Here is a 20,371-nt window from a genome sequence, read left to right on the forward strand (position 1 = left end):
GGGTCCTCAAGGGAGAAATGAGTGATGCTGCATGAACAGGTTTCAGACATCATCCATTTCCTGGCCTGAAGTAGGATCACTCTTCAACCAATCAATCATAATGAAAACTCACCTAGATGCATTCCTTCCCCCACTGCTTCTCTTACAAGGAAGACATTTTCTCCATAGTTTTAGTTTTCCTTTACTTATTTTGTAGGCATTGTCAGAAATAGGTGATAATTAAGTGAACTCAGGAGATTTTGGCTCGAGAAAATTTCCAGCAGATGAGCACAAAAGGTCAAAGATTGAGAGGGGATTTAAAGGGTCCCCACAGGATGCTCTCTACTGCTAGAGCTCTCTCCTTTTGGAGATCATGCATGAAATGAAAGGACAGCATGAATGAAATGAAAGGACAACACTCTAAAGAAAACACTGCCAGCCATCACTGCTGGATGGCTTCAGTGGTTGTAATTACAGGTGTACTCAGGATAGCTACATACCCTGGCCCCTGGGGAACACAGTAATGACAGGGCAGAGGAATGCAGAGAAACAGACATAGGTATCTACATCAGGCAAACCTGGATTCATATCCTAGCTATGATGCTTACTAGTTATATGATCTGGGGCAAGTTTCTTGATTGCTATGAGTCCTAGTCTCCTCATCTTTAAAATGTAAACTTTTATGTGTCCACAGAAAACCAGTGTGGAGATTAAATAAGATCATGGGTTTGAGGCACTTGGCATACATCCTGCACCTATAGGGGTTACAGTAAACATTATAAATTTCTTTCCCTTCCTTCTTAACGTATCTTCTTCCCATAGCTCAGATTTAAAAATCATCTATCATCTATCATCTATCTATCCTAGTTCTCTTTCCTTGATATATTTCCTTTAAAATTTCTATTCTGATAGTAAAAACGAGCTTTATATATTTAATTGAGTGTGTGGCCTAATAAGCAGTGTAGGGGTGCCTGGATGGCTCAGTCGGTTGAGAATCAGACTCTTGATTTCAGCTCAGGTTGTGATCTCATAGTCATGGGATTGAGCCCCAAGTGAAGCTTTGTGCTGAGCACGGAACCTGCTTAAGATTCTCTCTCTCTTCCTCTGCCCCTCCCCTGCTCATGTGCACTCTCTCTTGAAAGAAAAATAGCAAGCTGTCTGAGCTGGCTTAAAATACTTGTTTTTCACATGTGCATGAACGCTTAAAAATAGCTCTACTGTTGAGTCTCATCAAATGCACCACTACAGTTACTTAATTTCCCAAAGACTTACCTGTAAAAAGAGAAAATTCTATTAGCTCTGACTTTTTCTTTCCGAAGAGCCAATATGTACTCACCTTAATTATGGATTCAGAACAGATAGTAAGGACTTGGTGAAAATATCTGTTGTAAAGCATGACATTGATCTCTCGTTCATGAGTGTGAGGAATCTGTTTTGTATCTTGTACCATCCTCGTCAGAGGATACATGTCCATGACACCAGATCCTAGAACAGAAATAAGTATCTCACAAATACCCAATATTAGAAGTTTTGAATCACAAAGGATTTTACTCAATCATTTGTGTTTGGAAAGAACCAATCAGTGGGATTAGTAATATCAGTTCCTAGGATATCTAATGAAGTGAAAACACATTCTTTTTCTATAAGACATTTTTGACAAATAAAGCCTATGTTATTCAGTAAGAGAAAAACATTCATTTTGACGGCTTCATTAATTTTCAAGTACAGGCAATTTGGATTCGCTGATATCCTATTTTCAGTGACCCCCATTTTTCTATTTTTTTACAGTCTACTGTCTTCCTTCTTTTAGAGAGCCTACCACATGCCTCTCCATCTGGTGTATAGTAGCTTTCTGCTGAAAGGTCAGCTTTCTGCTGAAGGTAAACTTCCATTTAGTGATTGGAATTTATTGTTAGAGAGCCTATTCCAACCAACAAATGATAAAGCACTCTGTAAACACATTCCTATTAAATGTAATGAAAGAATAGTTGCAAGCCAGTGCTTGCAACATCAATATTAAATAAGATTAATTTCTAAATCACCATGGGGAAGTAGATGGAGAGCAGATATTCCTTATTTACATTTTCCTAAGGGGGTAGTTTGGTTTTACAGGAATATATAAATGGCAAATATGATTTAACTCTCAAAATCAACTATGTATTCTGTTTCAGAGTAATGTCTAGAAATATAAATAAGAATCTCAAAGCATTTCAAAGATCAAACAAAATGAAACTTCTCTGTTTTATTGATGTGGAGATTAAATTACCAAAGATAAACCCTTTGTATTGAGTTTCTCATGACTTTCCAATCCCACCTGCACCTGTAGGAAAAGGTTCAGCAGGAGTTACTAAGCACTTTCCTAGGGTGCTTAAATTTTAAGATAGGGGCGCCTGGGTGGCTCAGTTGGTTGAGCGTCTGACTTGGGCTCAAGTCATGATCTCACAGCTCGTGAGTTCAAGCCCCTCATTGGGCTCTGTGCTGGCAGCTCGGAGCCTGGAGCCTGCTTCGGATTCTGTGTCTCCCTCTCTCTCTGCCCCTAACCCACTTGCATTCTGTCTCTGTCTCTCTCAAAAATAAATAAACATTGGGGCGCCTGGGTGGCTCAGTCGGTTAAGCGTCCGACTTCGGCTCAGGTCACGATCTCGCGGTATGTGAGTTTGAGCCCCGCGTCAGGCTCTGTGCTGACTGCTCAGAGCCTGGAGCCTGTTTCAGATTCTGTGTCTCCCTCTCTCTGACCCTCCCCCATTCATGCTCTGTCTCTCTTTGTCTCAAAAATAAATAAATGTTAAAAAAAAATTTAAAAAAAAATAAATAAACATTAAAAAAAATTTAAAAAAGAAATTTTAAGATAAAATCTGTTCACGTGTAAAGAAGGACTTAAAAGGCTTTTCTGGTAATATTTCTCAGTTTGAATGTCCCAGTATGGACATGTGAGAGGAAAATAGTAACCAAATAACCAACACTCAGAGCTCTTTGGTAGATCATTTAACATTATATTGTGACTAACTTTTTTCAGAACTCACATCAACAAAGCTAGATATGCATATGAACCAATGGTAATGCTCTACATTTTGTCTATGCAAACAATGCAGTTACAGAGAAAGAATGTGGTTTCAGGAACCAGAAGCTCTGGTAATGAATCCCAGCTCTACCTTTTAACCTTGTGTTTTAAAACTAGTCAATGGGGGGCGCCTGGGTGGCTCAGTCGGCTGAGCGTCTGACTTCGGCTCAGGTCACGATCTCACTGTCTGTGGGTTCGAGCCCCGCGTTGGGCTCTGTGCTGACGGCTCAGAGCCTGGAGCCTGTTTCAGATTCTGTGTCTCCCTCTCTCTGACCCTCCCCCATTCATGCTCTGTCTCTCTCTGTCTCAAAAATAAATAAACGTTAAAAAAAAAATTTAAAAAAAAACTAGTCAATGGAACTGTTTTAATATTTCGTTTGTCATTTATAAAATAGGATAAGCAGTAATTCCCAACTCATGGGGTGGTTGTGTGGGTCAAATGAAAGTACATGAAAGCACTTTGTAAAAGAACTTTACAAAAGGTAGTTGTATTAACAGAGGAATAATAAAAACGACAGTAACAACAGTATATTCTACAAAACATTTCCAGAATGTGGTGCTGCTGTCATTGGGGTTTAGAAGATTACTATGGTGGTGTCATTTGAATCAAAGCATGAAATAGAATCTGAGAGATAAGCTTCATGTAATTCTGATGTCAAGCTGATGGTTGCAGTTGATGTAAGCAATACACAGAGCTCTATATTTTTGTAGGTAAAGTACTGTCAAGATTACATAAAACTGGGGGGCGCCTGGGTGGCGCAGTCGGTTGAGCGTCCGACTTCAGCTAGGTCACGATCTCGCGGTCCGTGAGTTCGAGCCCCGCGTCAGGCTCTGGGCTGATGGCTCAGAGCCTGGAGCCTGCTTCCGATTCTGTGTCTCCCTCTCTCTCTGTCCCTCCCCCGTTCATGCTCTGTCTCTCTCTGTCCCAAAAATAAATAAAAAAGCGTTGAAAAAAAAAATTTAAAAAAAGATTACATGAAACTGGGAAGTAATCTTGATTTTCTCTTCTCCTTCCTCCTCTTCCTTCTTTTGTCTTGATACTTGAGTCCTTAGTTACTCTGATGATAAGTGGGTTGTAAATGCTGAGCCCACTAATCAAATATGCAAGTGGGGATACCAGGAGAATATGCTTACAGTCATTAGCATGTTATTTTCAGAGGAGGTAATAAAGAGGAGGGGTGCTTATACCTAGAATTAAGTTCTGTTTTACAAGGTGGAAAATTGTCAAGTATGAAATGCTGGTTTGGAAAAAGACCCCCAGAGTTAAAAAATAATTATATTTTCCACCAACAGAGATAGCACCATTTCCCTACTCTAATTAATCTCACAGGAACTCAGAACAGGTGGTCAGTGGGAAAATGCTTAGGAAATGCATCTGAGTTGGTGTTCCAGAAGGAAGAAGTACTGTTAATATTGTGTATTTTTTCTTCTAAAGCCAGAAGGCATGCATGTGAATCACATTTAACCTAAATGCCTTAGCAGAATCTTTTGTGACTTTAGGAAGCATTTTTTTGTTTGTTTGTTTTTTAAGAGACAACAAGAAAAGGAAACAAATCTGTTAGCATCAGCCCTGGGGATCTGTCATTTGGAACTCTATCCTCTCTCTCCACTTCATTGTCTAGAAGCAAAGACAGGTGGGAGGGTCAGCACCTTCTAACTGACTGTCTCAGCACCAGAATGCATGGGGCTAAATTGCCTCACTGAACAAAGGGGGCATTGATTCAGCGTTCTGATGCAGCCACTCTAAAATGGATTATTTTCCAGCTTCTGAGAGTCATAACAGAGCTGGCTTGCCTTCTATGCAGCAACACATCACATCCTACTTCTTGCTCAACCCAAACCATCATCCTAGACTCAAGAACTTAGAGCACTGACCTGGTCTTTTTGAGGAAGTTCAGTCACACATTTTATCTACCCGGTAATGGAAAGACAGGACAGGGTGGAACTGAATTAAATATCTACTGTGATGGGGACACCTGGATGGTTCAGTCGGTTCAGTGTCCGACTCCTGATTTCAGCTCAGGTCATGATCTCACAGTTGTGGGATCAAGGCCCAAGTTGGGCTCTGCACCGAGCATGGAGCCTGCTTACAATTCTCTCTCTCTCTCTCTCTCTGTCTCTCTTTCTGTCTCTTTCTCTCTCTCTCTCCCTCTGCCCCTCTCTCCCACTCACTCTCTCTCTTGCTAAAAAAAATAAATAAAATCTACTGTGATGAATCACAGTTTACATATTCCCCTTCTACTTTTGCTTTTCTTCTGGTTAGTTTTCTTCAAGTGATAGTTAAAAAAGGTTAAAAGTCAAGATAAGAGTTTTGTCTGCCATTAATTGGGTACACTTACCTGTAATAAGCATGCCACTATTGGAGTCATATACCATAGAATAAATCTGCATATCTCCTGGTCCTACCTGGCTGTCATGGAAGATTTGTAATAGTGAAAGAGTCTGTATATCCCACACCCTGAAAACCTGGGGAAAGAAAGAGCACAGTTCACCACTTTGACACCCTATGTTCCCCACTCAAAGCTATTTAGGTGAATCATTTTCAAAGCCTGCAGTATGCTCTTAAAATCTTGCAGCAAGTAGGATTTACGTGATGAGCACACATTTGCTAAACTCCAATTTGGTTCTTGGTTCAATTATTGTCGGTTAATATCAAGTAAATAGCAGCAGCGATTAAAAGTTTGCCTAGAGGAACTAGATTTTTCTATCATTACAGAGAAACAGTATTCTTCTTTAAGAATCTGGAGGGCTGATCATGACTTACAGTTCAAATGAAGCCATCTCTCTACATTATGGATTGGAGAATAAATAGAAGATTTATATTTTATTTTATTTTTTTTCACAATGGGATTTGTATTTATTTATTTATTTATTTATTTATTTATTTATTATATGAAATGTATTGTCAAATTGGTTTCCATACAACACCCAGTGCTCATTCCAAAAGGTATCCTCCTCAATGCCCATCACCCACTCTCCCCTCCCTCCCACTCCCCCTCAGTTTATTCTCAGTTTTTGAGTCTCTTATGCTTTGACTCCCTCCCTCTCTAACTTTTTTTTATTCTTCCCCTCCCCCATGGTCTTCTGTTAAGTTTCTCAGGATCCACATAAGAGTGAAAATATATGGTATCTGTCTTTCTCTGCATGACTTATTTCACTTAGCATCACACTCTCCAGTTGCATCCATGTTGCTACCAAAGGTCATATTTCATTCTTTCTCATTGCCAAGCAGTATTCCATTGTGTATATAAACCACAATTTCTTTATCCATTCATCAGTTGATGGACATTTAGGCACTTTCCATAATTTGGCTATTGTTGAGAGTGCTGCCATAAACATTGGGGTAAAAGTGCCCCTATGCATCAGCACTCCTTTATCCCTTGGGTAAATTCCTAGCAGTGCTATTGCTGGGTCATAGGGTAAAACTATTTTTAATTTTTAAGGAACTTCCGACTGTTTTCCAGAGTGGCTGTACCAGTTTGCATTCCCACCAACAGTGCAAGAGGGTTTCCGTTTCTCCACATCCTCTCAAACATCTATAGGCTCCCAATTTGTCATTTTAGCCACTCTGACCAGCGTGAGGTGGTATCTCAGTGTGGCTTTGATTTGTATTTCCCTGATGAGGAGTGATGTTGAGCATCTTTTCATGTGCCTTTTGGCCATCTGGATGTCTTCTTTGGAGAAGTGTCTATTCATGTTTTCTGCCTATTTCTTCACTGGATTATTTGTTTTTCAGGTGTGGAGTTTGGTGAGTTCTTTATAGATTTTGGATACTAGCCCTTTGTACGATATGTCATTCGCAAATATCTTTTCCCATTCCATTGGTTACCTTTTAGTTTTGTTGGTTGTTTCCTTTGCTGTGCAGAAGCCTTTATCTTGATGGGGTCCCAATTGTTCATTTTTGCTTTTAATTCCCTTGCCTTTGGAGATGTGTCAAGTAAGAAATTGCTGCAGCTGAGGTCAGAGAGGTTTTTCCTGCCTTCTCCTCTAGGGTTTTGATGGTTTCCTGTCTCACATTCAGGTCCTTTATCCATTTTGAGTTTATTTTTGTGGATGGTGTAGAAAGTGGTCCAGGTTCATTCTTCTGCATGTTCCTGTCCAGTTCTCCCAGCACCATTTGTTAAAGAGACTGTCTTTTTTCCATTGGATGTTCTTTCCTGCTTTGTTAAAGATGAGTTGGCCATAATTTTGTGGGTCCAATTCTGGAGTCTCTATTGTATTCTATTGGTCTATGTGTCTGTTTTTGTGCCAATACCATGCTGTCTTGATGATTACAGCTTTCTAGTAGGGGCTAAAGTCTGGGATTGTGATGCTTCCTGCTTCGGTCTTCTCCTTCAATATTACTTTGGCTATTCAGGGTCTTTTGTGGTTCCATACAAATTTTAGGATTGCTTGTTCTAGCTTTGAGAAGAATGCTAGTGCAATTTTGATTGCGATTGCATTGAATGTGTAGATAGCTTTGGGTAGTATTGACATTTTAACAATATTTATTCTTCCAATCCATGAGCATGGGATGTTTTTCCATTTCTTTATATCTTCTTCAATTTCCTTCCTAAACTTTCTATAGTTTTCAGCATACAGATCTTTTTCATCTTTGGTTAGGTTTATTCCTAGGTATTTTATGCTTCTTGGTGCAATTGTGAATGGGATCAGTTTCTTTATTTGTCTTTCTGTTTCATTATTGGTTTATAAGAATGCAACTGATTTCTGTACATTGATTTTGTATCCTGCAAGTTTGCTGAATTCATGTATCAGTTCTAGAAGACTTTTGGTGGAGTCTATCAGGTTTTCCATGTATAATATCATGTAATCTGCAAAAAGTGAAAGCTTGATTTCATCTTTGCCAATTTTGATGGCTTTGATTTCCTTTTGTTGTCTGATTGCTGATGCTAGCACTTCCAACACTATGTTAAACAACAGCAGGGAGAGTGGACACCCTGTCGTGTTCCTGATCTCAGTGGGAAAACTCTCAGGTTTTCCCCATTGAGGATGATGTTAGCTGTGGGCTTTTCATAAGTGACTTTTATGATGTTTAACTATGTTCCTTCTATCCCGACTTTCTTGAGGGTTTTTATTAAGAAGCAATGATGAATTTTGTCAAATGCTTTTTTCTTTTCTTTTATTAATGTGATGTATCACGTTGATTAATTTTCAAATGTTGGACCAGCCCTGCATCCCAGGAATGAATCCCACTTGATCATGGTGAATGATTCTTTTTGTGTGCTGTTGAATTCGATTTGCTAGTATCTTATTTGCTTTGCATCCATATTCATTAGGGATATTGGCCTGTAGTTCTCTTTTTTTGCTGGGTCTCTGGTTTAGGAATCAAAGTAATGCTGGCTTCATAGAATGAGTCTGGAAGTTTTCCTTCCCTTTATATTTTTTGGAACAGCTTGAGAATGAAAGGTATTATCTTTGCTTTGTATGTCTGGTAGATTTCCCCAGGGAAGCCATCTGGTCCTGGACTCTTATTTGTTGGGAGATTTTTGATAACTGGTTCAATTTCTTCGCTGGTTTTGGGTCTGTTCAAGTTTTCTATTTCCTCCTGATTGAGTTTTGGAAGTGTGTGGGTGTTTAGGAATTTGTCCATTTCTTCCAGGTTGTCCAGTTTGTTGGCATATAATTTTTCATAGTATTTCCTGATAATTGTTTGTATTCCTGAGGGATTAGTTGTAATAATTCCATTTTCATTCATGATTTTATCTATTTGGGTCCTCTCACTATTCTTTTTGAGAAGTCTGGCTAGAGGTTTATCAATTTTGTTTATTTTTTCAAAAAACCAACTCTTGGTTTCATTGATCTGCTGTACAGTTTTTTTTAGATTCTATATTGTTTATTTCTCCTCTGATATTTATTATTTATCTTCTTCTGCTGGGTTTGGGGTGTTTTTGCTGTTCTGCTTCTATTTCCTTTAGGTGTGCTGTTAGATTTTGTAGTTGGGATTTTTCTTGTTTCTTGAGATAGGCCTGGATTGCAATGTATTTTCCTCTCAGGACTGCCTTTGCTGCATCCCAAAGCGTTTGGGTTGTTGTATTTTCATTTTCATTTGTTTCCATATATTTTTAAATTTCTTCTCTCTGGTTGACCCATTCATTATTTAGTAGGGTGTTCTTTAACCTCCATGCTTTTGGAGGTTTTCCAGGCTTTTTCCTGTGGTTGATTTCAAGCTTCATAGCATTGTGGTCTGAAAGTATGCATGGTATGATCTCAATTCTTCTATACTTATGAAGGGCTGTTTTGTGACCCAGTATGTGATCTATCTTGGAGAATGTTCCAAGTGCACTCGAGAAGAAAGTATATTCTGTTGCTTTGGGATGCAGAGTTCTAAATATATCTGTGAAGTCCATCTGATCCAATGTATCATTCAGGGCCCTTGTTTCTTTATTGACCATGTGTCTAGATGATCTATACATTTCTGTAAGTGGGGTGTTAAAGTCTCCTGCAATTACCACATTTTTATCGATAAGGTTGCTTATGTTTGTGAGTAATTGTTTTATATATTTGGGGGCTCCTGTATTCGGTGCATAGACATTTATATTGTTAGCTCTTTCTGATGGATAGACCCCGTAATTATTATATAATTCCCTTCTTCATCTCTTGTTACAGCCTTTAAAGTCTAGTTTGTCTGATATAAGTATGGCTACTCCAGCTTTCTTTTGACTTCCAGTAGCATGATAAATAGTTCTCCATCCCCTCACTTTCAATCTGAAGGTGTCCTCAGGTCTAAAATGAGTCTCATGTAGACAGCAAATAGATGGGTCTTGTTTTTTTATCCATTCTGATACCCTGTAGAAGACTTATATTTTAGATGGAGGGTTTCACATTGCTCTTTCATGACTTAAGAAGATAAACCATCTTACTAAATGAGGTTTCTAAGAACATCCCCCTCCTGCTGCCCACGGATGTAAGTATTATAGAAAGCAGTTTAGGGATGGTATAGATATAGTGGGAGTGTGGGGAATAGGTTATTCAAGCTCTCCTTTGAGAAAGAAAAGAGAATTACATAATTACTCAAACAGAGCTCGAATTGATATAAAAGAATAGAAAGGACAATAAAGTACAAATTCAGCAACAGTAGGTCAAATTTACCCTTTGTCATTTGAGATAACTGGTCTGTCTTAGTCTTATTAATTATTCTGTCTTTGTAAGCAAGTTACAGTGTGATTGAATTTCAGAAATAAGTTTGATTTGGTCAAAGTTACATTTTCTAGCATGCATCCTTAAATAACATTTTCACTTTACAATAGTTACTATTAACCTAATCATTTGGAATATTTGTTGAGCAAATGAATAATTATTATAAGAACTACCTATGAAGTAAGTAGTTTCGTTAATAGGGATATACTGTCTTCTTATTTGAGACACTTGTAAGTGAGTTAAAGGAGCTCAAAACTTCACTGTTGCAAATGCAATTTGATTCTTATATGTAGGAGCATAAAGTTGTCTAAGTCATGTGATTTAGGGAACACTGGTAAGGAGTTTTGCCTCAAATGCATACACTTTGTAGGCCAGTGTTACTCAGAACTTGTACAGTTGGAAGTTACTTCCTTTGTTCTAGTAAAAACACAAATTTTGGAGAGGGTAGCTAGAACATTGAACCTTATCAGTCTTTTGTATCATAAGGTAAATGAGTATAACGGACTATTTATGAATTTAGGTTCAGAGCCCAGAATAAGAGACAAGTAGGAGAAAAACCTAAAAGTGAAACTGAGGAGTGCCAAAGAAATTTATCTCTATTCAAATTGTTTCTGATTGTATTGCTTTCACCAAGATGCATTCCTGGGTGGCAGGCTTTTTACTATATGTGTATCTGGTCTGCATTGTGGTTGCTAAAAAGAACAAGGGAATGAGGCAAAAGAGGATCTGCGTTTCAGTTATAGCCCATCACTTAAATCTCTTGAGCCTCTGTTTTCTTGATTCTACAACAGACATATAACATATAGCACTCTGCACCTCACTGAATTGATGTGAACATGCTTTCAAATCTGTAATGTTTTCTATAGACTCATTCTGTTTTCTTTTTTTGTGTGTTTCTCTCTTCTTTAGTGTTCTGTTCTTCAGGTTTTTTGTGTGGTTTCAGGGAAGTGGTGACTGCTGGGCTGGCTGATCATGCTGCAGTCTCAGGGCTCTCTGCTGCCCACTCCCTCATGTTGCCTCTGTTACCCTCACACTAGATTGCTCCCAATTTCTAAAACCCTCCTTCTTTTTCTGGTCTCTGCACACCACATACTTTTCTTATCATCTACAATTTCCTTTCAACACCCTCTATTGTGTAGTTAACTGCTACTCTTTCCTCAAATCTGTCATAAAGAGAATTAAGGAGTCACAGTTCAGTAAGTTTATGCCCTGAGGAGCCATTTCTTCTCCAAACACAGAGAAATAGTAGAAAAAATGTTAAAGAAGAGAGAGAGAGAAAGTAAAAGAAATAACAAGGCTTCAAAGCAAGAGACATATCACTATGGATCCAAACAAGAGGGGGGCAGGACCAGAAGCACCTCAGTGCTCCAAGGCAGAACATGTCAGTGAAACTGAGAAGCAATAGGCTGTGCTTTACTTTCTTTTTTTTTTTTTTTTCAATATATGAAGTTTATTGTCAAATTGGTTTCCATACAACACCCAGTGCTCATCCCAACAGGTGCCCTCCTCAATACACATCACCCACCCTCCCTGCCCTCCCACCCCCCATCAACCCTCAGTTTGTTCTAACTTTTTAAGAGTCTCTTATGCTTTGGCTCTCTCCCACTCTAACCTCCTTTTTTTTTTTTTTTCCTTCCCCTTCCCTATGGGTTCCTGTTAAGTTTCTCAGGATCCACATAAGAGTGAACACATATGGTATCTGCCTTTCTCTGTATGGCTTATTTCACTTAGCATCACACTCTCCAGTTCCATCCACGTTGCTACAAAGGGCCATATTTCATTCTTTCTCATTGCCAGGTAGTACTCCATTGTGTATATAAACCACGATTTCTTTATCCATTCATCAGGTGATGGACATTTAGGCTCTTTCCATAATTTGGCTATTGTTGAGAGTGCTGCTATAAACATTGGGGTACAAGTGCCCCCATGCATCAGTACTCCTGTATCCCTTGGGTAAATTCCTAGCAGTGCTACTGCTGAGTCATAAGATAGGTCTATTTTTAATTTTTTGAGGAACCTCCACACTAACCTCTTTTTTGTGCTCTACTTTCATCTGGAGGTATAGTGTTGAGAAAACTGGGAGACCGGGGACAGAGGGGGACACTGATTTCTGACCTGGAACTAAACCAAGACTACTTCTGGCTCAGGAACTAGACCTATTTCTAGACTGGATCCCAAGGGGACAGGTGGGGAAAGGCTATAGATACAGAGGAGTGAGCATACAGACACATGTGCCAGAGTGTGCACACATACACAGAGCCCTAAATATGTAAAAGGAACTGTAATTTTTAGAAAAACTTAGAAGAAGATATCCTTATGCACTTAAGAGTTGAAAAATATTTCTTCAATAAGCAAAGAAAGCATGAGCCATAAAAGATGGATACATTTAACTGAATTAGAATAAAATATCTCTGTTCAACCAAGGCAACAATCCCAAAGCCACAGAGGGTAGCAACAAGTCCAATGGTCATTGGTCAAGTTGGATAAATATGTGATACACATACGATAGAATACTGCATAGCTGTTAAAATAAATGAACTAAAGCCATATGTTATAACACGGATAAATCTCAGCATATAGTGGTGAGTGGAAAAAAGGAAATTTCTGTAGGATCTATTCACTATATTTATAAAGAACATTGAAACATGCAAAATAAAACTATCTACAGTTTAGGGACACTTATATGTGTACTACTGGCATAAAAACATAGCACTTGTTCAAAATGAAAAAAAAAAAAAAACAACCAAAAACCAAAAAGCAAAAGGTCAACTTCTTTAGTCACCTTCCTAGCTCTAGATGCCCATAATATCTGTATACAGTAATAGCAATTAGAAATTGTCATATGATGTCATATGCCATATGATGATTTACTCAGTTGCCTTCTCTACTAAACTGTGACTTGCTTAAGGGAGAAACCATGTGCTATTTGATTGTTTTCTCAGTGTCTTCTGTGTTCTCTGTAGTTAGGTTGGTTACTTAGCTGGGTTTTGGTCTGCTCACTTGCTTATTCTCTGTCTTGGTCCAGACCTTGAAGGAATTTATAATGTTGCAGCACTGTGTAGGCAGTCAGTACGCTGTAATCGGATAAATCAATTAATAAGCGGGGTGACGTCAGAAAACATAATTCATTGGCTCTGTTTTTAGGTGGTTTTAATGTATTAGCTACTTTGGAGGAAAGGAGGGTAGTGTTATCAATTAGGCTCTAGAATCTGTCGATTCTAGTTCTCTTCTCTATTCATTTCCCTCAGGGTGGACAGTGTTCCTGTGGCCAGTGTTAGTGCCTCAAAGCCTGAGAGACAGAAGTGGAGCCAGGTTGGGCCTGAAGGGGATTAGGAAGGGCAGCATTTCAGAAAGAGACTGAGCTGCTGTAGAAAGAAAATAATCTGAGAGGATAGGTGGCTTCAACTAGAGAAGCCCTTGGATGCAGAATGCAGTATTTATAAATTATAAATTAAATATTATTACATATCTGTCTAACACAGAGATTACAAAAAATATTCACCTTCTAGTAGCATTAAAAATAATGATTTTCAGGGGCACCTGGGTGGCTCAGTTGGTTAAGTGTCTGATTCTTGGTTTCAGCTCAGGTCATGATCTCAATGTTCATGAGTTCAAGCCTCACATCAGGCTCCATGCTGACAGCATGAAACCAGCTTTGGATTTTTTGTCTCCCTCTCTCTCTGTCCCTCCCCCAACCATGCTTGCGCACACTGTCTCTCTTAAAAATAAATAAACTTTTTTTTTAAAAAAAAGACAGTTTAAAAAATAATAAAATGATTTTCAAACAAATTGGGAATGCAGGGGTTCAGTGACAGGATTTTTTTTAACACCAGGAAAAATTGAATTGCAAGGCTGCAAGTCTTTGAGGATAAAGTTACTCATCCCCAAATATGAAAGAGAAGAACAATAGGAAGGCCTCCCCTGAAGCTTTGTGAGGAAAATTAATAAATAATGATAAAGTAAAAATTTTTGGAAACTCTACATGTGTCTGAGCCAGGAGTGAGGATTGTTTTGATTCAACCAGGTTTTCGGTCTTTTCTTGCAAACTCGATGCCAATCACTATTATCCAAACACATTAATAAACTCTTCTTTTTTTTTTCTTGATGGGTGTTTATTACAGAGTGACTAGAGCAGAATATCAGATGTGTAGACATTGGTTTTGGATACACAGAAAAAGGATTGTAAAAAGGTGCAAAACCAACATGATATGCATGATTCCTTATACAGCAAATAACTCTGGAACTCTGAGCTAGCTGCCTCAGAAACAAAAGATCAGTAGAAGCACTATTCCTCCTGTTCTTGGACAGACCCTCATCGAGGCAGGAAAGTAGATATGACACATGACATTATCATGCATTGTAAGGGCTATATTTGAATAGATGTTGGAACAATTGTGGGATGCTAACACTTGTATTAGTAGAAGTCTTTAGAATTGCAGTGTCATTTAATAGAGGGAGGGACATGGGGAATTCAGCATTTTTGATTTGTCAAGGGAAGCTGGGATTTTGCCAGCCTTCCTAATTTTACCTAATGTCTACAAGAGGTTAATTAGGTTTTAGACCCCAAATGAATCAATTAGGGTTACATTATTTTCCATAGGAAGAGCCTAAAGATCTCTGATATTATGACTCTTTTGAGGGCTAACACAGTATTATAGACAAATACTATATTTGAAAGCAGGGGTATGTATAAGAGTGCAATAGAAATGGTAGGCATTCAATGTTGATTGTGTAGCGAATTCAATGCAAAAATGTATTTTTTTAAGCTCTTCCAAATAACAAGAAGAAAAAAAAATTCCTACGTGTAACTAAAACTGTTGATTCTGTTATCTTGTTCTCACATTTTTCCTGTGTGATAACTGGCAAAACGGAAATGAAATGAGGACACCCAGCATGCCTTTAAAAATTAACTTTTTAATTACCACGTTATTATATGTGCCTGGTAGAAAATTTCAAACAGTACAAAACCCAGAGTACCCTTTCCCACCTACCCACTCCTTCTGGGATCTCCAGTTCAACTTCTTAGGTTAATCACTGTTGGGAGATATCGCCTCTGAAGGCAGAAAACTCAGTGGAATCCTCTTTCACCATTTACTAGCTGTGTGACGGCCAAATCTCTTAACATCTCTGAGCCTTAGTTTTTACATTTGTAAGGGAGATTATATCAGAACCTGTCTCACAGAGTTGTCACAAATGTTAAATGAGGTCATATATAGAAAGAGCTTACATCAATATGAGGGCATATTTACTGAAATGTACTTCATTCTTTTTAATGGCTGTATAGTATTCTGTTGTATGAATGCTCCATAATTTATTTTAATTAGTTTCCAACTGATAGAATTATGCTTATTTCCTTTATTTTCTTTTAGTAAAGTGATAGTGAACCTCCTTGCACATGTAATTTTTTATAGTAGTCTAAACATACCTGTTTGATAAATTCCAGAAATGGAATTTTTGTGTCAAAGGGTATGAGTGTTTTAAGTTTTGTTAGATTGCCAAAGTCAACCTTGCTTTTTGAGAAGATTACAATTTGATGACTTCCTGATTTCAAGTTGCAAAACCAGCTTTCATAATTTACTCCAGTTCTGTAAGAGAACTGAACTTGATGTTTTTGTCATTCCTAGGTTTTGCCATCAAAGATTTTTGGAAGTTTTGCCTTATTTACTCAACTAGATTTTTAACTCCCTTTGGACAGAGATTATATCAAAAGATGTTTAATCACAGGGCCTGATACAGTATTAGACACTTAGCAGGGGATCGCATATTATTGCTTGATTCATATAGACACAGTAGGAAGTCAAGATTTCCAGGAGGATAGCTTTGAGATACATCCAGTTTACCAGCCAAAGAACAATGTCAGGCTTTTGAAAGAATTACATTTACTAAGGAATGAAAGTTAATGGCAACTGTATACCCAGAGAGCTACCTTAGGTAGACAGTAGTGAATATGTGTGTGTGCACATGCAAATGTGTGTGTGTATTTGTGCAAGTGGTCTGGTGGGCAAGGGGGTGGGGTGAAGAGGGAATAGTCCCAAAGGGCAAAACTCAGAAGCTCATAGCCCATCTTAAGCAAACGTGTAATGACAACAAAGTGTCCCAGGTTATACAAATAGAGAGTGACAGCCACAAACGGAAGGAAGTTTCATGTAGGGGCTGGTTCTCCACTGTTTTGTGGGGCACATTGTCTCCCATCAGTCAGAACTATCAACAGGGCCTTTTGAAGATGTTCGATGACTATTCTGGGATTAGAGACAGAAAGAAGGCAAGACGTGTACGTAAGCAAAAAGCTTTCAGACTCTTCAGACTGCTTCAGACTCTTCAAGTTGAGTCTGAATCCCAAAGCATGAGTCCCTTTCTCTTAGTTTGTATTTTTTCTTTACAGTTGGTCACTAAGGTTTTACTAGCTAAGGATTCCTAACATATATTGATCTTCCCCAGAAAAATTTCCAACAGTCTGCTTTGAGGACAGATTAGAGGCAAGTAACTCTTCCTCCAGAGGATGTTGCAAATCACAGTTTACCCAAAATGGAATGTCCCAAGCAGCAAAGGAAGGACAGAAGGTGACAAAATGCTGACAGTAGTAAAATCTGGCTCTTAATCATAGATGCTTCCAGTTATCCAAAAAGTAGGGGGAAAAAACCCAACTGGAATTTACATCATATAGAATAATCTCATACAAGAAAAAAAGCATAAGGAGTAAAAACCAGAAAAGAGTTCTGATTTTTATGAGTTAAGGGTAACATATTTTTAAAGGTCAGCTTTTCCTCCTATCCCTGGGTCTGTTTCAAGGACCCACATTTCTTATTCACCAAAGAGAGATGAACTCCAGTTTTCTCTTGGTGAAAGCTTCATGGAGGATGTGATATTGCACTGACATCTAAAGGCTCAGTAGAACAGCTGAGTATGGGAGGAAAGCATCTACAGACACAGGCAGGAAAGCATAAAGACTTTGGGGAAGGGCTGGGTGAAGTTTAGACTATCTGAATACAAGTAAGTAGCAACAAAACTAGAAAAGGTATCTGGTTCCAGACCATGAAGAGAAAACTAGAAAAGAGAATCTGAACTTTATTTATAAGGCATGAGGTGGCTTTGATGATATGTAAGAAAGTTAAGTAGGTAAGAGGATGATCAACATGACAGTGTAATATTCGGATGATGGGGAGATGGGAAGGACTGAAGTAGGAGGACCACAAGTGCCTTCTCATGTGACTACGTAACTGGGAGCCTCTCAGTGGGTCTGCACGAAGGCCATATCTGTGGGAAGAAGAATGAGGCACCCGATACGAAAAACATTGCAGAGGCTTGGAGACTGGCCAATGTGAGGGGTTAGAGAGTCAGAAGGTTTAAAAGTGACTTTGAAGTTGGTCATTGTTCTGTGGGGAACAGATGCTATCATTAACAGCTAGAAGACCAGAAGTCAGGAAAAGGAGATTTGACATGGGAAATTAATTCAGTTTTAGATAAGCAGGAATTTTGGAAAGGATAAATAAGAACCAAACGGTCCTTTAAGGAACCTGGAAGATAGAGACGTTGAGTGTAAGAAGAGAACTGATGCGACAAGGGTCTTGATGGTGCAGGGTTAGACTAAGAGAACGAAAGTAGGGATTTGATTCAGGAAAGAAGAGAAATTTTTGGCCTTGGGCAGGAGGAAAAGAGAGAAAGTAGCTAAAAAAACAGAAAAACACAAATATTTTGAGGTGGGTAAGATGGAAGTTAATGAAGCGACTCAACATTGTCAGCTTAGTAGAAGATGAGGTAGCTTGTGGAGCGTGAGAGCCATGTCAGGGGCTCAAGGAGAGTAGATTTTGTTTAACCTCATGTAGAATTGACAGGTGTTCAGCATGAGATGAATATAAATGACTGAGTAGCATGAGAAGCATGGGCTTTTTGGAAAGCCTCACCCTGTTCCATGCCACCTACCACACCCATAATCTACCCCTGTGTGGCCGCAGAGGAGGCTCAGGACAAAAGCAGGTAGATCAATACAAGTCCTGTCCCCACTATAGAGAGTGGGAGCACCCGTCTTTCTGATAACTGCTGATGTTAATGGTGGGGGGGGGGGGTGCTGGTTACATACCAGGCACTGTGTGCGTGCTCCTTACCTTATCTCATTGCATCATCCTCACATCAATCCTATGAGGAAGGTATTCTATTACGCTCCTCAGTAATCTCAAATAACTCATCCAAGGTCACACCACCTGTAACTGTCAGAGTCACTCTTCAATTTAGGTCTGCTAGGTTTTGGAGGCCATTCTCTTAGCCATGCTGCCTGGGAGAAAGACAGTAGTGTCCTCGTCACTTAGGACAGGATCTTAGACAAGGTCAGGAATAAGATGGCATCTAGCCAGAATGCAGGCCAAGCAGGCAACCCCTCTGCTTGGTTTGACATTATGCACCTGGCACCTGACTTCAGGACATTGACTCTTGCTCTAAGGCACACTCCCAGTCGAGTCAAGCTGCGCCTTTTCTCAGGTTTCTTCATATCACTTCCAAAGTGAAAATTAAAAAAAAGAAAAAAAGCAACTGTTAAACACCCATTTGCAATCTGTTAGAAGTCATCAAAGCATGTATATTTCTCTCCTCATAGCAAAAAGAAGAAAAATAACCTTTGGTATCTAGACTGTGCTTGAGAAAGCTGACCACCATGTTTCCCACTTTTTATTTCTTCCTGCATCTGTCAGGGTTCATCAGCTCTTCAGGAGCAGGAGGTGTGGCTCAGTGGCTAAATGCTTGAGCTCTGTGACCAGAAATACAATTTTAACATCTGCAGAAGAAAACAATATCTGGGTGGAAAGTCTGCAGAACTAGGAGGAAGGATGAAAATCTGCTGTAAGGGTTTCGGAAAAGGCATGTCATAGGCACGTGACTGGCCAGTCATTTATTTTATTTTGTTACTATTTTTCTTAAATGTTTCTTTTTTGAGAGAGAGAGAGAGAGAGAGAGAGAGAGAGAGAGAGAATCTTTTTTTTATTTAACTTTATTTTTTATTTTTTAAAATTGACATCCAAAATTAGTTAGTATATAGTGAAACAATGATTTCAGTAGATTCCTTAATGCCCCTTACCCATTTAGCCCATCCTGCCTCCCACAACCCCTCTAGCAACCCTCAGTTTCTTCTCCATATTTATGAGTCTCTTTTGTTTTGTCCCCCTCCCTGTTTTTATATTATTTTTGTTTCCCTTCCCTTATGTTCATCTGTTTTGTCTCTTAAAGTCCTCATATGAGTGAAGTCATATGATTTTTCTCTTTCTCTGACTGACTAATTTCACTTAACATAATACCCTCCAGTTCCATCCACGTAGTTGCAAATGGCAAGATTTCATTCTTTTTGATTGCCGAGTAATACTCCATTGTATATATATACCACATTTTCTTTATCCATTCATACATCGATGGACATTTGGGCTCTTTCCATACTTTGTCTATTGTTGATAGTGCTGCTATAAACCTGGGGGTCCATGTGTCCCTTCGAAACAGCACATCTGTATCCCTTGGATAAATGCCTAGTACTGCAGTTGCTGGGTCATTGGGTAGTTCTATTTTTAGTTTTTTTTTTTTTTTTTCTATTTTTAGTTTTTTGAGAAATCTCCATACTGTTTTCCAGAGTGGCTGCACCAGCTTGCATTCCCACCAACAATGCAAAAGAGATCCTCTTTCTCTGCATCCTCGCCAACATCTGTTGTTGCCTGAGTTGTTAATTTTAGCCATTCTGACAGGTGTAAGGTAGTATCTTACTGTGGTTTTGATTTGTATTTCCCTGATGATGAGTTATGTTGAGCATTTTTTTATGTGTCGGTTGGCCATCTGGATGTCTTCTTTGGAAAAGTGTCTATTCATGTCTTTTGCCCATTTCTTCACTGGAGTATTTGTTTTTTGGGTGTTGAGTTTGATAAGTTCTTTGTAGATTTTGGATACTAACCCTTTATCTGATATGTCTTTTGGAAATATCTTCTCCCATTCTGTCAGTTGCCTTTTAGTTTTGCTGATTGTTTCCTTCGCTGTGCAGAAGCTTTTTATTTTGATGAGGTCCCAGTAGTTCATTTTTGCTTTTGTTTCCCTTGCCTTCGGAGATGTGTTGAGTAAGAAATTGCTGTGGGCAAGATCAAAGAGGTTTTTGCCTGCTTTCTCCTCGAGGATTTTGATGGCTTCCTGTCTTACATTTAGGTCTTTCATCCATTTTGAGTTTATTTTTAT

General features: G+C 38.8%; 1 protein-coding gene across 3 annotated transcripts in view; it reads right to left on the bottom strand.

Moving 5' to 3' along the window:
- Positions 1 to 20,371, bottom strand: part of WDR64 (WD repeat domain 64) — a 140,414-nt gene that overhangs the window by 43,903 nt on the left and 76,140 nt on the right. For all 3 annotated transcript variants that reach the window (XM_042926034.1, XM_042926035.1, XM_042926036.1), the window contains 2 exons: positions 5,380 to 5,506; positions 1,316 to 1,464 (listed from right to left, as the gene is read on the bottom strand). In XM_042926034.1, coding sequence (XP_042781968.1) covers positions 1,316 to 1,464; positions 5,380 to 5,506 — 276 coding nt within the window. The remainder of the gene's footprint in view (positions 1 to 1,315; positions 1,465 to 5,379; positions 5,507 to 20,371) is intronic.

Source organism: Panthera leo, chromosome F3 (assembly GCF_018350215.1).
Source record: "Panthera leo isolate Ple1 chromosome F3, P.leo_Ple1_pat1.1, whole genome shotgun sequence".
NCBI lineage: Eukaryota > Metazoa > Chordata > Mammalia > Carnivora > Felidae > Panthera > Panthera leo.